We start from the raw sequence: 22,654 nt of genomic DNA on the forward strand, positions 1-22,654 counted from the left end.
ATGGCCTACAACACAATCCACTCACCACACAGGGCCTTGCTTGACCTGCACGCAGCGCTGTCATCAACCGCTCCCCTGCTGCTGGTGACTGGGGCCAACAAGGGCCTCAGCTTCGTGCTCCACCTGTGCCAGCAGTTCTCGGGGGACGTGCTGCTCACGGTGAGGGACGAGGTGCAGGCTGTGTGGCCACTTCCACCTGCTGGACATCAACGCACAGCAGCTGCGCCATATCCGACTCTCTGAGCAAGGAGTACGGGAGCCTGGACGTGCTGGTCAACAACGCAGGCATCGCCTTCAAGAGCAAGAACATGGGAACACTTAGGGTAGGTCCCCTCCCTTAGGGGACCCACCCAGGGTGGGTTGGGGATGATGCCTGAACCGCTACTGTGGGACCCAAGCTCCTATGGGATCTAGAAGGGCCTTCCTAGGGAAGGAGGTCAGACTGGAGGCACAAGGAGAGCAGAAGCCTCCGGGACTTGCACGCCTTTCCAGCCAGGGCCTCTTGGCATTGCCATGGATCAGATCATCGGGTAACTCACCAGATTTTGCAAGTTTCTCTCTGATTGGATGTGAGCCATTTGGTGAATGTTTAACTTATTTTGTAATAAACAACAAATTACAAACACAGATACCCAGAGATCCCATTGTGCTCCCTTCCCTTGCCCTCTCCCGATGGCGTCAACCAACAAAGCCACGCAGCGGCAATGCACCAGATAGATCACACTGGGACAATACCGTTCACTAACACAGACATTCCCGAGAATTCACCAGATGGTACATGCAAAACTATGTTGTTGTCACGACATGGAATCTTCCCTGATGGATACTGCTTATTAATCTATCCTCCTTCTCAAAATAAAATAAGACGAAATCAGAGAGGGAGAGAAGCCATAAGAGACTCTTAATTATAGATAACAAACTGAGGGTTGCTGGAGAGGAGGTGTGCGGGGGGATGGGGTAACTAGGTGAGGGGCATTAAGGAGGGCACTTGATGTGATGACGACTGGGTGTTATATGCGACTGATGATGAATCACGAACTCCACTTTGAAATTAATAATACACTACACATAAATTAATTGAGTGTAACTAAAATACAATTTTTAAAAAATCTATTCTCCTCCTCTAACAGCTGCTGATCCCACACCCCTTCACCTTCCAGCAGAAGTGACCATGAAAACAAACTTCTTTGGTACCCGAGCTGTGTGCACAGAACTGCTGCCTCTAATGAAAGCCCAAGGTGAGCCTCATCAGGGGCCCAAGCTGTGGTGTTTCTGGCATGATCTGCCCCTGCCTTTCTGGCCTCATCTACAGACCCCTGGCCCCTCTCCCTGCTCAGCCTCACCGGCCTGATTGCTGTGTCTCCACCTGGACAGGTGTCCCTCTGCCTCAGGACACTTACACTCGTCCTACAGTCAGCAGCGCCCTTTCTCTCCCTGGTCCTTCACTACTGCCTCTGCCTGACCCGTCAAGTCATCATTCAAATCTCTCCTCACAGAGGCCTTTTACTCACTCCATGCTACTCACAGGTGCAGAACCCTGATCATTCCTTCCTGGACCCTTTCTGTTCCCTCAGTCTCTCTCCCACGGATTTTACTCACACTAGGTCAGCTGCCTAGAACATTCCCAGACCTCCAGACACACATCCTTCTCTTCCTGCCACTCACGCTCCTCAGGATGTCTTCCCAGACCTGTCCAGCCTGGGGGAAGACCCCTCCTCATGGTCGCCAGGAGGCCGGCACACTCACATGTGGCCAGAGTTGCTGACAGCCACACACCAGTGGTACATTTCCACATGGATGGGGCACCTGTACTGCCCCCCACCCCGGGCTGTAATATTGGATGTCTCTTGTTGCATAACCCCCTGTTCATGCATTATCCTCATTCCTCCTCCTCCCACCTCCCTCTTCCACCTGACATCCCCATTCACCTTTCAAAGGGACATCAAGTTCAGCCTCTGAGCTGGTCTTGATTACCTGCAATGATACTAGTCGAAGGAGTGCCTTCCCTCCAGTCCACTCCCATTACTATAGGAAAAGGCTGCATAAATCTAGAATGAGTGGATTGTTTTAACCACAGCTATGTTCACTGTCATCCAGGTTTCCCAGGTGGGGGAAGAGACAATTCGCTCCATTATTCCCTTAGGAATTCCCACATAAAGACTTAAAGCTATAGTTATACAGTTTCTTCTTTCAAAATTATCCCTGCTTCCCATTTCCACAATTGCAGCCCTGGTCCTGGGACCACGGTAAGAGTGGGAAGAAAAGGAAGTTGAGATAATGTAGGGAAGAACTGTAAGGTCAAGTTAGCATCTTCCCCCACACCCTCTCCCCAGAATCCCCAGCGAAGCAGAGGAATCTGTCCAGTGGGATGGTCCCTTGGCACCCACCCCACTCATGCTGAGTGTGAATACGTGCAGTGAATGTGTCTAAGCCCCACGTACCTTTATCTCGTGTTTGAGACAACCGGGGATCCAGAGGCCTGTTCCAGTTCTCTGTGGAAACACTTGTCTTCAGAAGAGAACGTGTTGCTTGGCCTGCAGAAATGTAACACCTTAGTCCAAAATGTTGCAGCATCTTCTGTTCTCATCCCGCTATACTGCTTGAACACTGGCATCTTCTGGGTTTAACCAGAGCTTGGTCCATAATAGTGCCTTGACTCGTCCGGACCCATTTGGAGCCTCTCAAGCTACTACCTTCCACCCAACTTGCCAGCTCTGTGCAGGACCTTCCCCTTGGGCCATCTCTCCCATAACCATCTCCAGGCTTTGTCTCTTTTGCTGAGAAACACAAGAGTCATTAGCATTTTTTGCCTCACAGGGTGCACGAGTCCATGTCAACAATTACCCCAGCTCTGCATGCATTGCTCCAGCTCTCCCATTTCCACTCCTCTCACGGACCAGATGGCCACTTCATACAGGCACAACAGGATATCCACTTGCTGGTTCCACTCCCATTCCAGTCCTGGGAAGAGTTCTTCTGAGGGGCACTGATATGTCCAGCTTTAATCTGCCCCCTGTATTGTCCCACTGACTTCCATAAGGCCATGCCCCTACACAGATCTCTTTCAGTCCCCTGGTTTTCCACTGCCTCTCTCCATGACTGTATTCTCAGGCCATAACACACTCCCAAGTTCATAAAAACCCCATCATAGACTCATCACCATGCAAGTCAGACCAGGCTAATAATCTGTCCTTACCATCCTCAAACAGAGTAGCAGCCTTCCAAACCATATGGAACGGCCCTCCTTACACCATTCAGCTCTTTACTGGTCTGTACAGACCTGATTGTAGACGCCTCCCCACTGACCATAAGATCCTCAGGTGGTCCCAAAGGTGGCCTGAGGTAGAAAGAGGTCATCCACTCCTGAAAGCAGTGAATGTCTTCTTACATGCTCCTTAGCAGGTTCTTCACAGCGTTTCCATTTTCCCGCAGAACACCTGCTCAGTGCCTCCCCCTTAGAGTATTTCTCAGGCATCATCAGAGACTTTGTGGGTATGACAAGTTTCAAGACCATATCATAGTCGTCACTCACACAGACAGTCCTCGTTAACGCTCATAGCAAATTAATGAAGTCTCAAGTGGAAATTTTCTCCAACAACATCTTAGCAAAATTGCTATTCGTCATTCCTGTGTCTTTCTACATGACACTTTGTGTTGTATTTTAGGCAGACTGGTGAACGTGTCTAGCATGGTGAGTCTGAGAGCCCTTAAAAACTGCAGCCCAGAACTACAGCAGAAGTTTAGAAGCAAGACCATCACCGAGGAGGAGCTGGTGGGGCTCATGAACAAGTTCGTGGAAGACACAAAGAAAGGCGTGCACAGGAAAGAGGGCTGGCCTGACACCGCCTATGGAGTGACAAAAATCGGTGTCACCGTCCTGTCCAGAATCCATGCCAGGAACCTGAGTGAGCAGAGGAGAGGGGACAAGATCCTACTGAACGCCTGCTGCCCTGGGTGGGTGAGAACAGACATGGCAGGACCTAGAGCCACTAAAAGCCCAGAGGAAGGAGCAGAGACCCCTGTCTACTTGGCCCTTTTGCCCTCAGATGCTGAGGGGCCTCATGGGGAGTTTGTTATGGAGAAGAAAGTGGAAAAATGGTGAGCTTCATTCACGGATCCGTCCATGGATCCCTTATGATAGTCCCCTCCTTTGACCAAAAGGACTCTTCTACTGTCAATAATTTCCCTATCCTCAGAAAAAATACATATATAAAATATCCCTGCTGAGTATTCAATGTGAGGAGCCTACTAACTCAGGGAAGATTTTTTTTTTTAATTTCTTCTGTGATACAGGGACAGAATAAATGAAATCAGTGAAATAATGAACCCCGGGGATGAATAAATGTTCTCTATCCATGCCTATTTGTGCAGACTCTTTCTATGCTGAGCCAGCTGAGAAGTGCACTACACCTAATAAGACCAGGAGCAGTCGGAGTTTCACTCAAGGGTAAGCACACGTTACACAAGAGGCAGAGAGTAATATGTTTGGCTTCTGAGGCCACACGCTCCTGTCGATCTCCCCAGGTCTGCTGTTGTAGCACGAAAGTAACCACAGACAGTATACAAACCAAGAGCAAGGTTGGACGTGGCATGCAGCCCATTGTACAGGCCTCGAGTAGAGCATGGACGACACCATGAAGGGAAGACACCCCTGTGGTCTCTGATTATCAAACGCACTGGGAAAAAAAAACAATTACCAAGTGTGAAATGGCAGAGGGAACATAGACACATCCACAGGGCCCTCTGAGACAACGGAGAAAACTGAGGATGGTCTGCGTGTGGTGATGAGTGCCCGGGAGTGAGGCCCAAGACCCCAGTGTGACGAGAAGATTCGTACCGCCCCATCCACGCCAGGCTCCCGGTGGGCCTGACTGAACGTCCACCGCATGCCTCCCTTCACAGGAATATGCATGTTGGAAAGGTGCCTCTTCTATACTGATTATTTTTCACTCTATGCCAGGGGTTTTCAGCTTCACCCAACTGAAAGGTGAGAGACCCTGGAAGCAAGGGTAGGGTCCTTATTTTTCAAGTTTTTCATGTGAAAAAGGCTGAAAACTTCCTCCCTGTTGTTTTGCCCTTAATTTTTTCTCTTTCTTTTTTTGCTTACTTGCATTTCTACACTGACAAATGAGGACTATCAATGTCAACAAGAACACACAGGATCTCCACTGCAAATTTGCAAAAATACTCTGAGGTCACATAGGTCTTTTTGCCTTATTTTAAAACTACACCTCATTATATAAAATACTTCCGAACTGTGACCTTCAACTAACCCATAAAGTAGGCACTTTAGGCCAATGGGATTATGTAATCATTAAATCCAACATTCCAATCAATACCTTGGACCCCACTGGCTTCATAAACATCCCCTCCCACCTGGAGATCCTCAGAATCACACAGAGCGAGAGCCCTGCCCACAGCCAAGTCTCAGCACAGGACTGATTCTCTGTTTCTCCTTGTTGAGTTTCTCCTACGAAAGGAAGGGGACCTGTATCCTCAGAAGCACTTTCCCCACGCCAGAAATTTCACTGCACCTCGGAAGAACCCAATTCCCAGTCTGCACAGAAAGGACCATTCCCGAGACAATGTCTCCACTCCTTTTTCCCTTTTGTGGTTTTCCCAAAATTATTTTAGGTCAACTACCATGAATCTCTACCCCCTATAACCCATCACCAACCACCTATCATTTCGCGAGCATTTCAGTCCAACCTGAACCACTGTTTGCCTCAAAAGAGGGACCTTAAGAGGGTAGAGTCTCGGCCGGGTTCAAGGTGCAGCTGATGGAGGGACACAACTGGAACATTTGGCCCCTCCTACAATGGAGGGACTGAGGCGGGGCCTTGGGCACTGGGAGCCACAGTGCTGGATCCTAGAGCACAGGTGCACTGGCATCTCTGTCCTTGTCAGCCTCTGCACCGCCAGCCCTCCGTGGGGCCCACAGCACCATCTGCTCAGCACACAGGGCAGTGCTTGCGCTGCACACCGCCATGGCGTCAGCCCCCCAAGTGGCGCTGGTGACCGGGGCCAACAAGGGCATCGGCTTCTCCATCGTGCAGCAGCTGTGCCGGCAGTTCCCGGGGGACGTGGTGCTCACAGCGCGGGACGAGGCGCGGGGCCGGGCAGCTGTGCAGCAGCTCCAGGCCGAGGGCCTGAGTCCCCGCTTCCACCAGCTGGACATCGACGACCTGCAGAGCATCCAGGTCCTGCGGGACTTCCTGCGCAAGGAGTACGGGGGTCTGGACGTGCTGGTCAACAACGCGGCCATCGTATTCAAGCGTAAGGACCCGGGAAGACTTAGGGCTGGAGACCTCTCTCAGGGCACCTTCCCGTGGGGGTTGGGCGTGGTCCCTGAATGCTGCTGGTCAGAGCTCCTAATGGGTCAAGAAGGGCCTCCCTAGGGACAGATGCTAGACTGTAGGCACAGGGAGAGAAGAAGCTCTGGCGGTAGCAAGCCTTTAAGCCCAGAGCTCCGTGGCATTGCCGTGGATTAATCTCAGGGACCTGACGGAGATTTTTGCAAGATTAATTTGATTTGGATCAGAGCATTTCAGTGAATGTTTAACCTATTTTGTAATAAACACAACTACAAACAGAGAGATAACAGAAATCCCAACGGCACAGTCCGGTTAACCTCCTGAAATGATGCCAACTTGCCAAGCTACCTGGCATTAACAAACCACACACGTCACATTGGGAAATTACAGGTCACTAGCCCAGAGATTAATGACAATGCACCAGGTTGCACATCCAAGAACATGTAACTGTCACTCCTGGAATCCTCTCCCATGGCTACTATTCATTAATCTATTCTCCCCTCACCTAACAGCTGCTGATCCCACACCCCTTCATATTCAAGCAGAAGTGACCATGAAAACAAACTTCTTTGGTACCCGAGCTGTGTGCACAGAACTGCTGCCTCTAATGAAAGCCCAAGGTGAGCCTCATCAGGGGCCCAAGCTGTGGTGTTTCTGGCATGATCTGCCCCTGCCTCTCTGTCCCATCTACAGACTCAGGCCCCTCTCCCTGCTCAGCCTCACCAGCCTGACTGCTGTGTCTCCACCTGGACAGGTGCCTCTCTGCCTCAGGACTCTTACACACTCGTCCTGAAGGCACCAGCGCCCTCTGAACCCCTGATATCACAACTGGCTCTGTCCTTTCCTGTAGTCTTCATTCAAATCTCTCCTCAGAGAGGCCTTTACTGACTGCATGCCACTCACAGGGGAAATTCCCTGAGGATTCTTTGTCGACCCTTTCTCCTCCCTCTGCCTGTCTCCCAGGAATTTTATTCAGACTAGTGGACTCCTCCCTCTCCAAACTTCTCAGGCCCCCTTAATATTGGTTACCTGCCTAAAACATTCCCAGAGTTCCAGACACACAACGTTCTCTTCCTGCTTCTCCTTCTCCTCAGGGTGCCCTCTACCACCTCCCCAAATTCCACCCCTCCAGCCCCCAACTTACACCGCCATCTAAACATCTACACTACCTAATGACACTCACCATTACCCAAAATCATCCTCATCACAGACCCCACCATCCCACTCACCATGAATAATAAGGTCACCATGCCCAGCACTTGATTAGGGACCAGGTCCTACGAGTTGTCCTATGGGCTTTGTCCCCACGCCTCTCCTCCATCCCAGCTCTACAACACACACACGCCTTTCATTTCTGTATCCTTGCCACCCTCCTAAGACACGTGGCTTCTTCAGTCTCCTCCGCTCGGGGCATTCTCTCTGCTTTCTGAGAGCTCACTTACTCTCAAAAGTCCTTCAGGGGCAAAGCCCAAGCCCTGGGCATCACCTGTAGGCATCTCTGTCATCAGACCTGCCAAACTCCAGGCCCATCCGCTCCCTTCCCCTTCTATACTCTGCACAAAACACACTCCCAGAATTCCTTGCTTGTCAACTACTGTAATACTTCCCCACGAGAACGTGATGCGGGGAACCACCACCCTTTTACTACACTCATTAAGACAAGCTGATGATTTTAGAAAGATTAAGATCTCTAGCATGAACCGACGACACGCAGGGACTTGACTCTCTGTTCTGCCCCGGATTCCTCTACTGTCCTCAAAATTTCTATGACTTCTTCGAACACTGACTTCACTGGCATCCAAAAGGACAGCTCTCAGATGTCACCGACTCCTTCACTCACCACAACACTTGAGTGGGATGGATTCCTTGTGCCACCACCACACATCCTACAGGTATTCCCTTAGGAGGCAAAAATGACTTCTGGCCAAGAAATTTTCCTCACTGACTGAACAGTGTTGGTCCATGCTGTGTGTTGGCCTTGGACCAGAAAGAGGAGTGAGTGCTCCCCTGAATTTGCTAAGGCAGGTTCTCATCAAACAATTCATCTTGCCTCAGGGAAACTAGACTTCCTGGACATGGAAATGCAGGCTATCTTCTCAGTGGGAAAGCAGGGTTTTCTTGCCTTTTGACATAGGAGAGTTCTTCCATTACTTGAGGGGATGGCACCTTGCGACCATGTTACCAGGACTTTCCCTCTTTGGGGAGACTATCTGGGAGAAATCATAACTAGCACAACAAAAACCAATACCGTCCCTCCTCTCCCATACTTCACAACCTAAGACACAAAGACAGTCCTGAATGACTTCGCCAGTTCTCTGTGGGGGCAGAACACATTCCAAGGCCCGTGTTTGCTCTGGTTTTTGGCATGGAAGGAGAAAACAAGACAACTGTGAGCCTAAGGACAATGAGGGATAGCAGATGTTGATTCTTCATTAAATCGTTTCTTCAAAATAGAGTTTTACTGAAATAATTGAGCCACACACACACAAAAAAAAGGCAAGAATCTACAACCACCAGGTGCCCCCACCGTCTTCACCAGGCAGTCAGTATCTCGGCCATGTATGTCCTTTCCCACATTCCATGGCATTCCCCACATCCCCCTAAATTCATATTCTCGAATTAAAGGATACACTCTCTAAAGTGATAAACACTTGTCCTTCTATTTCTCTTTAAATTAAAGTATGCATTTATTTTGAAAAAGATATTAAGAAAATAGATACTCATTTCAATATAAAAACTGTAAACAATTACTCATTTCAATATAAGTACATTGTTATACATACGAACTATACTTTCAAAAAAGACTTAGCGAGAACTCTGTCAATGTTTACAGTTTTAACAGCTTTATTGAGATACAGTTCACATATCGGAAGCTTCCCCCATCAGGTATCCAACTCCACGGAGTTTAGTAATGGACAGAGTTATGCAACCACCACTGCTTCTAGATTAGCACACTGTCCAGAGCCCAGGGAGATCCAGTGCCCTTAGCTACCAGCCCTCGGTTCCCCCATCCCCCCTGCCCCAAGCAACCACCAATCTACACTCTCTCCCTCCATTTCCTTTTCCGGATATCCCATGTATGGAGCATCACACCATGAGCGGTCTTTTGTGACTGGCTTTTAATTTTGAATAACGCTCTTAGGGGTCATCCATGTTTTAGCACCAACATCATTTCTCTTAATAGCATCCATTTAACAGATTCGTTTTCCAAAGCTCCTTTCCATGACCATACTGCCAGGACATTACTCACTCCTTCTGAGCCAATAACAACCCCAAAAGGAGAAAACCCTTGCAGTTCAGCCCACTGAGGAGACTTGTTTTTCCTACTGAGAGCACGGTGACAATCTACCAGACCCGATGCAGTCTGCTCACCTTCAAGAGGCCCTCAGTTAAGTGATCAGCTCTTTGTGGTTCCGTAGACACCTATTTATACAACACTGCCCGAGTGGCCACAAGATCTCCATGTGGTCCCAAAGGGGGCTTATGAGGAAAAGCGGCTCTCTACTCATGACGTCAGGGAGTGCCTCCTATCACTCTGCTTAGCACGTTCCTGTATAAGGCACGATCTTCTCTTTATGGAACAGCTGGTCACTGCCCAGACCGATTGAGATCATTTGTCTCACATCCTCTGAGACATTATGGGTAAGACAAGGTTCAAGACTGTATCATGTCCATCACTTACAGAGGCAGTCTTCACTAACACTCAGGCAACTGGGAATTTGTCCCAAATGGACAAATACTAGCAGTTTCGGTATTCATCATCCTAGTGCATGCCATGCTTCATAACTCTCTCTGTTGCATTTTAGGCAGAGTGGTGAATATGTCTAGCATAATAACCCTCATAGCCCTTAAGAAGTGCAGCCCAGACCTGCAGCAGAAGTTTATAAGCAAGACCATCACAGAGGAGGAGCTGGTGGGGCTCATGAACAAGTTTGTGGAAGACACAAAGAAAGGAGTACAGCAGAAGGAGGGCTGGCCTGATATACAACTACTCCCATATGCAGTGTCCAAGATGGGTGTCACGGTCCTGTCCAGAATCCATGCCAGGAACCTGAGTGAGCAGAGGAGAGGGGACAAGATCCTCCTGAATGCCTGTTGCCCTGGGTGGGTGAGAACAGACATTGGTGGACCAAAAGGCATCAAAAGCCCAGAAGAAGGAGCAGAGACCCCTGTCTACTTGGCTCTTTTGCCCTCGGATGCTGAGAGGCCTCATGGAGAATTTCTTATGGAGAAGAAAGTTGAACAATGGGGACCCCTCTGTCAGTTACCTTCATGGGTCCCATTCTGATCCCATCATCATCTGACCAAAACAACTCTTATTGTCAATAATATCCTTACATGAAAGAAAGAAAGAAAGAAAGAGAGAGAGAGAGAGAAAGAAAGAAAGAAAGAAAGAAAGAAAGAAAGAAAGAAAGAAAGAAAGAGGAAGGAAGGAGGGGAGGGGAGAAGAGGGGAGGACGGAAGGAAGGAAGGAAGGAAGGAAGGAAGGAAGGAAGGAAAGAAGGAGAGAAAAGAAAAGAAAAAGAATCACTATCCCTATGGAGTAATCACATTGAATTGCCAACAAATTCTTTGAAGTCACCTCTAATTTCTTCTCTGATATAGAAGAAAAAGTGCAATTGATGACATAATGAATGGAAATGTCTTCCACTGTCAATAATATCCCTATACACAGAAAAAAAGAAAGTGTAAAATATCCCTGCTGAATATTCAATTTGAGGAGGCTACTAACTCAGGGGAGGTTTTTTTTTATTTCCTCTGTGATACAGGGACAGAATAAATGAAATCAGTGAAATAATAAACCCCAGAGATGAATAAATGTTCTCTATCCATGCCTATTTGTGCAGACTCTTTCTATGCTGAGCCAGCTGAGAAGTGCACTACACCTAATAAGACCAGGAGCAGTCGGAGTTTCACTCAAGGGTAAGCACACGTTACACAAGAGGCAGAGAGTAATATGTTTGGCTTCTCAGGCCACACGCTCCTGTCGATCTCCCCAGGTCTGCTGTTGTAGCAGGAAAGTAACCACAGACAGTATACAAACCAAGAGCAAGGTTGGACGTGGCATGCAGCCCATTGTACCAGCCTCAAGTAGAGCATGGATGACACCATGAAGGGAAGACACCCCTGTGGTCTCTGATTATCAAACACACTGGGAAGAAAAACAATTACCAAGCGTGAAATGGCAGAGGGAACTGAGACATATCCACAGGGCCCTCTGAGACAACGGAGAAAACTGAGTATGGATTGTGTGTGGTGATGAGTGCCCGGGAGTGAGGCCCAAGACCCCAGTGTGACGAGAAGATTCTTACCGCCCCATCCACGCCAGGCTCCCGGTGGGCCTGACTGAACGTCCACGCATGCCTCCCTTACAGGAATATGCATGTTGGAAAGGTGCCTCTTCTATATGATTATTTTTCACTCTACGCCAGGGGTTTTCAGCCTCAGCCAAATGAAAGGTGAGAGACCCTGGAAGCAAGGGTAGGGTCCTTATTTTTCAAGTTTTTCATGTGAAAAAGGCTGAAAACTTCCTCCCTGTTGTTTTGCCCTTAATTTTTTCTCTTTCTTTTTTTGCTTACTTGCATTTCTAAACTGACAAATGAGGACTATCGATGTCAACAAGAACACACAGGATCTCCACTGCAAATTTGCAAAAACACTCTGAGGTCACATAGGTCTTTTTGCCTTATTTTAAAACAACATCTCAATATATAAAATACTTCTAAACTGTGACCTTCAACTAACCCATAAAGTAGGCACTTTAGGCCAATGGGATTATGTAATCATGAAATCCAACATTCCAATCAATACCTTGGCCCCCAGCGGCTTCATAAACATCCCCTCCACCTGGAGATCCTCAGAATCACACAGAGCGAGAGCCCTGCCCACAGCCAAGTCTCAGCATAGGACTGATTCTCTGTTTCTCCTTCTTGAGTTTCTCCTACGAAAGGAAGGGGACCTCTATCCTCAGAAGCACTTTCCCCATGCCAGAAATTTCACTGCACCTCGGAAGAACCCAATTCCCAGTCTGCATAGAAAGGACCATTCCCGAGACAATGTCTCCACTCCTTTTTCCCTTTTGTGGTTTTCCCAAAATTATTTTAGGTCAACTACCATGAATCTCTACCCCCTATAACCCATCACCAACCACCTATCATTTCGCGATCATTTCAGTCCAACCTGAACCATTGTTTGCCTCAAAAGAGGGACCTTAAGAGGGTAGAGTCTCGGCCGGGTTCAAGGTGCAGCTGCTGGAGGGACAGAACTAGAACATTTGGCCCGTCCGACAATGGAGGGACTGAGGCGGGGCCTTGGGCACTGGGAGCCACACTGCTGAATCCTAGAGCACGGTTGCACTGGCATCTCCGACTGTGGCACAACGCAGCACCACAAAACCATCTCCGTGTGCCCCAAGGCACATTCGCTCACCACACAGGGCAGCGCTTGCTCTCCACACAGCCATGTCATTGGCTCTGCGAGTGTCACTGGTGACAGGGACCAACAAGGGCATCAGCTTCACCAATGAGCATAACCTGTGCCAGCAGTTCTCAGGGGACCTGGTGCTCACGGCACCTGGTGCTCACGGCTCGGGACAAGGCGCGGGGCCAGGCGGCCGTGCAGCAGCTCCAGGCTGAGGGACTGAGTCCCCGCTTCCACCTGATGGACACCAGTGACATCCAGAGCATCCAGGTCCTGCGGGACTTCCTGCGCAAGGAGTACGGGGGCCTGGACGTGCTGGTCAACAACGAGGGCATCGCATTCAAGCATAAGGACCCGGGAAGACTTAGGGCAGGAACTTCCCTTATGGGACCACTGAGGATGGGTTGGCACTAGTGCCTCAACCACTACTGTGGGGCCCACAGTTCCAGTAGGATCTAGAAGGCCTCCCTTTGGAAGGAGGTCGGACTGGAGACACAGGTAGAGTGAAAGCCTCTGGGGGGTGCACGAATTTCCAGGGAAAGTACTTTGGCATTGCCATGAATTAATCTCAGGGAACCAACAGAGATGTTTTTATCTTTCATTCAGTTTGGATCAGAGCCATTAAGTTAATGCTTAACCTAAAGGCAATACACAATAAATTGCAAAGAGAGACACACAGAAATCTCATTGTGGACACTTCTCTTAGCCTCCCCTCAATGGTGCCAACTTACAAAGCTACACATCATCGACACACCAGGAAAATCACATTGGGACGATACCGTTCACTAACTCCAACGTTGCTCAGGTTTCAGCAGACTGCAAATGGAAAGAACATGTTATTATCATCCGATGGAATCTTCTCCGATGGCTACTATTTATTAATCTATTCTCTTCCTCCTCTAACAGCTGCTGATCCCACACCTCTTCACATTCCAGCAGAAGTGACCATGAAAACAAACTTCTTTGGTACCCGAGCTGTGTGCACAGAACTGCTGCCTCTAATGAAAGCCCAAGGTGAGCCTCATCAGGGGCCCAAGCTGTGGTGTTTCTGGCATGATCTGCCCCTGCCTCTCTGTCCCATCTACAGACTCAGGCCCCTCTCCCTGCTCAGCCTCACCGGCCTGATTGCTGTGTCTCCACCTGGACAGGTGCCTCTCTGCCTCAGGACACTTACACACTCGTCCTGAAGTCAGCAGCGCCCTCTGGCCCGCTGGTCCCTCACAACTGGCTCTGTCCTTTCCTTCAAGTCTTCATTCAAATCTCTCCTCAGAGAGGCCTTTACTGACTGCATGCCACTCACAGGGGAAATTCCCTGAGGATTCCTTCCCAGACCCTTTCTTCTCCTCCTGCCTGTCTCCCAGGGATTTTATTCAGACTAGTGGACTCCTCCTTCTCCAAACTTCTCAGGACCAGCTAACAACTGTAGCCTACCTAAAACATTCCCAAATTCCAGACACACATAGGTCTCTTCCTGTTTCTCCATCTCCTCAGGATGCCCTCCACCCCTCCCCAAATCCCACCCCTCCAGCCCCCAACCTACACCCCCATCTAAACATCTGCATTTCTAAAACAATTATCATTTCCACATGCACCCTGGTCACAGACCCCACCATCCACTCACCATGAATAATGAGGTCACCATGCCAAGAGCCTGATTATAGGGACCAGGTCCTACGAGTTGTCCTATGGGCTTTGTCCCCACGCCTCTCCTCCATCCCAGCTCTACAACACACACACTCGCCTGTCATTTCTGGATCATCGCAACCCTCCTAAGACACGCTGCTTCTTCAGTCTCTTCCTCTCGGGGCATTCTCTCTGCTCTCTGAGGGCTTGCTTACTCCCAAAAGTCCTTCAGGGGCAAAGCCCAAGCCCTGGGCATCACCTGTAGGCATCTCTGTCATCAGAACTGCCAAACTCCAGGCCCATCCACTCCCTTCCCCTTCTATGCTCTGCACAAAACAACTCCCAGAATTCCTTGCTTGTCAACTACTGTAATACTTCCCGACGAGAACGTGATGCGGGGAACCACCACCCTTTTACTACACTCATTAAGACAAGCTGATGATTTTTTTTTAAGATTTTTTATTTATTTCTTTGACAGAGATAGCCAGCGAAAGAGGGAACACAAGCAGGGGGAGAGGGAGAGGAAGAAGCAGGCTCCCAGCAGAGAAGCCCGATGTGAGACTCCATCCCCGGAACGCCGGGGTCACGCCCTGAGCCAAAGACAGACGCCTAACGACTGCGCTACCCAGGCGCCCCAAGCTGATGATTTTAGAAAGATTAAGATCTCTGGCTTGAACCAACAACATGCAGGTACACTTGATTCTCTGTTCTGCCCCCGATTCCTCTTCTGTCCTGGAAAGTTCTACAACTTCTTCGAACACTGGCTTCACTGGCATCCAAAGGACAGCTCTCAGATGTCACCGACTCCTTCACTCACCACAACACTTGAGTGGGATGGAGTTCCTTGTGCCACCACCACACATCCTACAGGTATTCCCTTAGGAGGCAAAAATGACTTCTGGCCGAGAAATTTTCCTCACTGACTGAACAGTGTTGGTCCATGCTGTGTGTTGGCCTTGGACCAGAAAGAGGAGTGAGTGGTCTCCTGCATTTGCTAAGGCAGGTTCTCATCAAACAATTCATCTTGCCTCAGGGAAACTAGACTTCCTGAACATGGAAATGCAGGCCATCTTCTCAGTGAGAAAGCAGAGTTTTCTTGCCTTTTGAAATAGGAGAGTTCTTCCATTAGTTGCGGCTCCTTTTGAAATAGGAGTGTTCTTCCATCCATTGCGGCCATGTTACCGGACTTTACCCTCTTTGGGGAAACTATCTGGGAGAAATCCTACCTAGGATAATCCAAAGCCAATACTGTCACTCCTCTCCCATACTTCACAACCTAAGACACAAAAATCAATCTGAATGACTTCACCAGCTCTCTGTGGGTGCAGAACACATTCCAGAGGCCCAAGTTTGCTCTGTTTATTGGCATGGAAGGACAAAACAAAAGACAATTGGAGCCTAAGGACAAGGAGGGATAGCAGATGCTGATTCTTCTTCTTTTTAAATCCTTTCTTCAAAAAAGATTTTTTTCTTTTTTTTTTAAAGATTTTATTTATTTATTCGACAGAGATAGAGACAGCCAGCAAGAGAGGGAACACAAGCAGGGGGAGTGGGAGAGGAAGAAGCAGGCTCATAGTGGAAGAGCCTGATGTGGGGCTTGATCCCATAACACCGGGATCACGCCCTGAGCTGAAGGCAGATGCTTAAGGACTGCACCACCCAGGCGCCCCTCCCTTTTCTCTTTAAATTATACCATGCTCTTATTTGAAAAAGATATTTAGGTATACTCATGTCTAAGGAATCGAGCAAACATTTGAAATCTGAATACTCTTGTTCATCAGATATGAGCTAAAGTACTAGGAGGAAATACAGACTTGTTAAGGCTACACTTACGAAGGAAGCTTAAAGAAGATGTTCTCCATCTTCATTTGAGAAGGTCCTGCTTTGCTACATCCTGTACTCAGAAAAACCACTAGACGGCTTGGATGGGAAAATTACAGTACTAAAGGTATCTCTCTCTCTCTCTCTCTCTCTCTCTCTCTCACACACACACACACACACACACACACACACACACACACACACACACTGCCATATTGTGGTTCTAGAAAGGATAGGTGGCTGGACATTTCTAGATGTCATGTGCTAGGCATTTAATATTTTGTCCCCATTCAGAATGTGGAGGAACAATGCATCTCAAGGTTGTCGACTGAGGTCATGTGGCATCCAAATTAATGATTCTTCCCACTACTCAAGATCCTCAAGTATCTTTCACTCGAATGAAATCTTATCCAATCAGGCAAGAGAAACAGAAAATAAAAGGACACAGCTTGACTGGGGCCAATGTCTTCCTCATTGCAGGGTCCTCAGGCACCTCAGGGAAAACCACAAGAAGTACTTTTTAAAACCCTGAAGTGTTTTGTGAAAATCCCTTGTCATCCAGACACTTAACAACTGCTACCCTTGATATTAGAAAAGATGAACCTTCCAGGGAAGGTGATTAATGTTGAATCATCAAAGGTCTTGAGAAGCAGCTGTGGACTTACTGCCTGTGAATGGCCTTGAGAATCAAGTAATGCACTTGAAGTTGTGACCCCTGAGGAGATATTGTCTAAAATATCCAGATCACTGTTGCTCTGCTTTAGAACAGTGAGATTTGGAGACTGAGAGGTTTCCTAAAAAATACATCCCTGGCCACATACAAAGTAATGGTCTGGATAAACTGTAAGCCCGACACACACCCCAGCCCCACCAGTGCAAGGGTCCTTTTTAACTTGGGGGATGTGCTTTCCACAGTGACTATGAAAGGGCAACGGTTTTACACACTACCTCACACACAGTGTCACACACTCAGAGTCACTGACACTCACATACAGTCTCTGTCTCTCTTACACACTCACATGCCCTCACACACCCTTAGCACAAGGTCATCGGGATGGCCCATACGGTTCTTAGCACATAGGTCACATACCTTCCAAGTCAGAGTCTCTGAAATAACCCTTGAACCATGAATACACCTGAGCCAAAATGTCTGGATCAGAGTCTTTGCTATGGAAGCTCCACAAGTTGTTCCTGCTTCCTGCACCTGTGTTTCCTGTCCTGAGCTGTCAGTCCAGAAGGGTCTACAGTCTCACCCAGTTCTAAGAAGGAGCCCCAGGTGGCCACCCTGCCCTCTTGGGGATGTGGTCCCTGGGTGGGACAGGCTTGGGGAAGAAGGACTGGTTGCAGCATCCACATCTAGGAATTCACCTAAAAAAACCCATCAGACTTCCCTCATATACACGGGTCAATACTTTCACAGCTGATTCTAGACTTCCTGAGATAGACAATTCAGAATAGAAAAGAAGTCATCACTTCATTACAAACAGTCTACAGAAAGTTAGTAGACTTTCTCCATCTACTGTCTCCACTACAAGTACTTAAGAACATGGTCCCAAGCCCCTGTGAGTAAAGGCAGCTGCCTTTCTGGGATACCAGTGACCCAGTGTGGGTCCCTCTGTCCCATCTTGTTTTACTTCACACACATCTGTGTTTTGTACTTTTGAATCATGAATATGTATTTTTCCTATTGTGAGACAGGCAGACAATATTTTTGAAAAATAAATCTAACTAATGGTAGGTAATATATATTTGAGAAGTACTCACTAAAACACTTTTTAATTTAAATTCAAGTTAGTGAATATATACCGTAGTATTGGTTTGAGGAATAGAATTTAGTGATTCATCACTTACATACAACTTCAGTGCTCATCCCAACAAGTGCCCTCTTTAATGCCCTTCACCCATTTAGTCCATCTTCCGACCCACCTCCCCTCCAGCAACCCTCAGTTCTCTATATTTAAGAATCTCTTATGCTTAGCCTCCCACTCTGTTTTTATCTTATTTTATTTTTCCGTCTCTTCCCCTATGTTCATCTGGGTTTTTTTTTTTTCCATAAATTCCACATATGAGTGAAATCATATGACACTTGTCTTTCTCTGACTGACTTATTTGGCTTAGCATAATACGCTCTACTTCCATCCATGTTGTTACAGATGGCAAGATTTCATTCTTTCTGATGGCTGAGTAATATTCCATTCTATACATATACCACACCTTCTTTATCCATTCATCAACTGATGGACACTTGGGCTGTTTCCATAATTTGGCTATTGTTGATAGTGCTGCTATAAACATTGGGGTGCGTGTGCCCCTAGGAATCAGCATTTTTGTATCTTTTGGATAAATACCTAGTACTACAATTGCTGAATCATAGGGTAGTTCTTTTTTTAACTTTTTGAGATACCTCCAGACTGTTTTCCAGGGCATCTGCACCAGTTGCATTCCCACCAACAGTGCAAAAGTGTTCTCCACTCTCCCCATCCATGCCAACATTTGTTCTTTCCTCAGTGGATAATTTCAGCCATTCCGACAGGTATGAGGTGGTGTCTCATTGCAGTTTTGAGTTGTATTTCCCTGATGATGAGTAATGTTGAGCATCTTTTTATGTGTGTGTTAACCATCTAGATGTCTGCTTTGGAAAAGCATCTATTCATATCTTCTGCCCATTTCTTATGGGCATATTTATTTTTGGGGTGTTGAGTTTGATAAGTTCTTTATCAATTTTAGATACTAACCCTTTACCAGATATGCCACTTGCAAATATCTTCTCCCATTTCCTTGGTCACCTTTTCATTTTGTTGATTCTTTCCAGCTCTCTGCAGAAACTTTTTGCCTTGATGAGATCCCAATAGTTCATTTGTGCTTTTGCTTCCCTTGCTTTTGGAGATGTGTCTAGTAAGAATTTGCTGCGGCTGAGGTCAGAGAGGTTGCTCCCTGCTTTCTCCTCTAGGGTTTGGATAGTTTCCTGTCTTATGTTTAGGTCCTTCATCCATTTTGAATTTATTTTTGTGTATGGTGTAAGAAAATGTTCCGGTGTCATTCTTCCGCATGTGGCTGTCCAGTTTTCTCAACACCATTTGTTGAAGAGACTCCCTTATTTCCACTGGATATTCTTTCCTGGTTTGTTAAAGATCAGTTGACCATACAGTTGTGAGTCCATTTCTGGGTTCTCTATTCGGTTCCAATGACCTATAAGTCTGGTTTTGTGATGGTACATACTGTTGATGACTACAGCTTTGTAATATAGCTTGAAGTCCAGAATTGTGATGCCTCCCACTTTGCTTTGCTTTTTCAATACTCCTTTGACTATTTGGGGTCTTCTCTGGTTCCACATGAATTTTAGAATGTTTGTTCTAGCCCTCTGAAAAAGCTGATGTTATTTTCATAGCGATTGCATTGAATTTGTAGAGTGCTTGAATAGTACAGACATTTTAACAATCTATGTTATTCCAATCCATGAACATGAAATATTTTTCCTTTTCTTTCTGTCTTCTTCAATCTCATCCATAGGTGTTCCATAGTTTGCAGCAGTACTCATTCAAACATTTGAGAAATAGGTTCCATTAACCTCACACTTAACACGTTGTAGATGAAACAAAGGCCTGGAGTAAGGGACCCCTTTCTAAAAGATGTTCATCTTAGAAGACTGTTACGTTAAGACAGTTTCTATACTTCATTTTAATTCTCTCTAAACACCACTTCATGAGAGTCAGAGTGCCATACATTATCTTTTCCATTTAACTTTTCTGGTACTGCCATTCCTTAGTGGGAGGGAGCTTAGAGTTCAGTGACAATGACTCTCTTTCCTGGATATTTACATTAAAAAGGAGAGTTCTCTGATTTTCTTCAATCTCTGTTCATATGATCTCATGACCTTTCTCTATTTTTTTAATTTTATTTATTTATTTGTCAGAGAGAGAGCACAAGCAGCGGGAGCAGCAGGCAGAGGGAGAAGGCTTCCCACTGAGCAAGGAGCCCAACGTGGGGCTTGATCCCAGGACCCTGGGATCATGACCTGAGCTGAAGGCAGACGCTTAACTGACTGAGCAAGCCCGGCGTTCCAACTCATGACCTTTCTATAATGCTAAAAATACTCATTTAAACATAAAAACAGGTATACCTGGGTGGCTCAGTGGGTTAAGCAGCCAACTCTTAGTATCATCAGCTCAGGTCATGATCTCAGGGTTGTGGAATCGAGCCCTGGGTCAGGCTCTGCACTCTGCAGGGACTCTTCTTGGGATTCTCTCTCTCCATCTTCCTCTGCCCTCCCCCCCACCGGCTATGCCAACGCTCTCTCTCACTCACTCTCTCCCTAAAAAAAGAAATAAATCTTTAAATAATTAAAAAAATATAAAAATAGTAGACTATTTACTTATACATGTCAATACAAGTTCATTGTTACAATTACTAATGATATTTTCAAAAAAGACTTAGTGAGTCAAACCAGGGATGTACTGTATGGTGACTAACATAATATAATAAAAAAATGTTATTATAATAAAAAAAAATAAACTGCAAATTTCAAATACACTGTAAAATAAATAAATAATAAAAAAATTTTTAAAAACAAAAAAGACTTAGTGAGAAATGTGTCATTGCTTCATACTTTTAACAGCTTTATTCAAATACAATACACATATTGTACACTTCATCCATCTCAGATATCCAACTCAGTGGATTTTAGTAATGGACGGAGTTGTGGAACCATCACTGCTTCAAGATTAGCACACTGTCATCAGCCCAGGGAGATCCTGTGACCTTAACTACCAGCTCTTTCTTACCCCATTCCCCCTACACCAGGCAACCACCAGTCTACTCTCTCTCCCTACATTTCCTTTTCTGAAATTAGATAGATAGATAGATAGATAGATAGATAGATAGATAGATAGATAGATATACACACACATATACGTATACATGTATGTATATATGTGTCTGTGTATATATATACATATATACACACAGAGAGGATCATATAATGAATTGTCTTTTGTGACTGCCCTCTTTATTTCAGATAATATTATCAAGGTTCATTCATGTTCAGCATGGACTTCATTTCTTTTTATAACATCTCTTTAACACATCACTTTTCCACTGCCCCTTTCCATGACCATATTGCTAGGCATTTTGTCACTGCTCCCGAGATATGTAATTCCAAACCTGGAGAAAAAGTCATGCAACTCAGCCCGCTGAGATGATTTGTTTTTACCTGGCCCCACCAGAGTGACAGCCTCCCTACCCCAATGCAGTCTGATAACGTTCAAATGCATCAATAAACTGATCGGTTGTCTCTTGACTGATAAACACTTGTTAATAATGGACTACACAAGTGACCAAAAATCTCCAGGTGGTCCCAAGGAGGACCTATAAGGAAAAGTGGCTCTCTACTCATGACGTCAGGGAGTGCCTCCTATCACTCTGCTTAGCATGTTCCTGTATAAGGCATGTTCTTTTCTTTATGGAACATCTGGACACTGCCCAGACCCATTAAGATCATCTCTCTGACATCCTCTGAGACATTGTGGATAAGACAAGGTTCAAGATTGTATCATGTCCGTCACTTACAGAGGCAGTCTTCACTAACACTCAGCCAACTGGGAATTTGTCCAAAATGGACGAATAGTAGCAGTTTCAGTATTCATCATCCTCGTGCATGCCATGCTACATGACTCTCTCTGTTGTATTTTAGGCAGAGTGGTGAATGTGTCTAGCATAATGAGCTTCGAAACCCTTAAATCATGCAGCCCAGAACTGCAGCAGAAAAAAGGATAAAGAAAGGGGGGGTAATCAGAAGGGGGAATGAAGCATGAGAGACTATGGACTCTGAGAAACAAACTGAGGGCTTCAGAGGGGATGGGGGTGGGGAATGGGATAGGCTGGTGATGGGTAGTAAGGACAGCACGTATTGCATGGTGCACTGAGTGTTATACACGACTAATGAATCATCGAAATTTACATCAGAAAAAAAAGAAAGAAAGAAACTCAATTTTAGCATCCACAAATAAATTTTTATTGGAACACAAAAAAAAAAGAAAGAAAGAAATTTATGAATGAGACCATCACAGAGGAGGAGCTGGTGGGGTTCATGAACAAGTTTGTGGAAGACACAAAGAAAGGAGTACAGCAGAAGGAGGGCTGGCCTGATATACAACTAGTCCCATATGCAGTGTCCAAGATGGGTGTCACGGACCTGTCCAGAATCCATGCCAGGAACCTGAGTGAGCAGAGGAGAGGGGACAAGATCCTCCTGAATGCCTGCTGCCCTGGGTGGGTGAGAACAGACATGGGTGGACCAACAGCCATCAAAAGCCCAGAAGAAGGAGCAGAGACCCCTGTCTACTTGGCTCTTTTGCCCTCGGATGCTGAGAGGCCTCATGGAGACTTTCTTATGGAGAAGAAAGTTGAACAATGGGGACTCCTCTATCAGTTCCCTTCATGGGTCCCATTCTGATCCCATCATCATCTGACCAAAACAA

General features: G+C 46.6%; 3 protein-coding genes across 3 annotated transcripts; all 3 read left to right on the forward strand.

The window, feature by feature from the left end:
- On the forward strand, window positions 1-4,358 carry LOC123786554 (carbonyl reductase [NADPH] 1-like). The gene is given in 4 exon segments (XM_045788836.2): window positions 1-208; window positions 211-300; window positions 1,131-1,238; window positions 3,666-4,358. Coding segments are annotated over 4 exon segments (843 nt in total). The 3' UTR covers window positions 4,103-4,358.
- Window positions 4,359-5,874: 1,516 nt separating this feature from the next.
- Window positions 5,875-10,674, forward strand: LOC123786550 (carbonyl reductase [NADPH] 1-like). Its single transcript, XM_045788832.2, has 3 exons — window positions 5,875-6,276; window positions 6,827-6,934; window positions 10,121-10,674. The coding sequence occupies exons 1-3, from the start codon at window positions 5,988-5,990 to the stop codon at window positions 10,600-10,602; spliced, it is 879 nt and encodes a 292-aa protein (XP_045644788.2). The 5' UTR covers window positions 5,875-5,987; the 3' UTR covers window positions 10,603-10,674.
- Window positions 10,675-12,775: 2,101 nt separating this feature from the next.
- LOC123786553 (carbonyl reductase [NADPH] 1-like) lies at window positions 12,776-22,654 on the forward strand. Its single transcript, XM_087861785.1, is given in 5 exon segments — window positions 12,776-12,871; window positions 12,873-13,081; window positions 13,642-13,748; window positions 21,868-21,934; window positions 22,215-22,654. Coding segments are annotated over 5 exon segments (894 nt in total). The 3' UTR covers window positions 22,630-22,654.

The sequence above is a fragment of the Ursus americanus genome, chromosome 4 (genome assembly GCF_024610735.1).
Source record: "Ursus americanus isolate L20-20 chromosome 4, mUrsAme1.1.p, whole genome shotgun sequence".
In the NCBI taxonomy this organism is placed as follows: domain Eukaryota; kingdom Metazoa; phylum Chordata; class Mammalia; order Carnivora; family Ursidae; genus Ursus; species Ursus americanus.

Coding starts and splice junctions, on each gene's coding strand:
- LOC123786550 (XM_045788832.2), top strand. CDS start 5,988: ATGGCGTCAGCCCCCCAAGTGGCGCTGGTGACCGGGGCCAACAAGGGC. Junction 6,277..6,826: donor CGCGGCCATCGTATTCAAGC/GTAAGGACCCGG, acceptor CTCACCTAACAG/CTGCTGATCCCACACCCCTT. Junction 6,935..10,120: donor GCCTCTAATGAAAGCCCAAG/GTGAGCCTCATC, acceptor GTTGCATTTTAG/GCAGAGTGGTGAATATGTCT.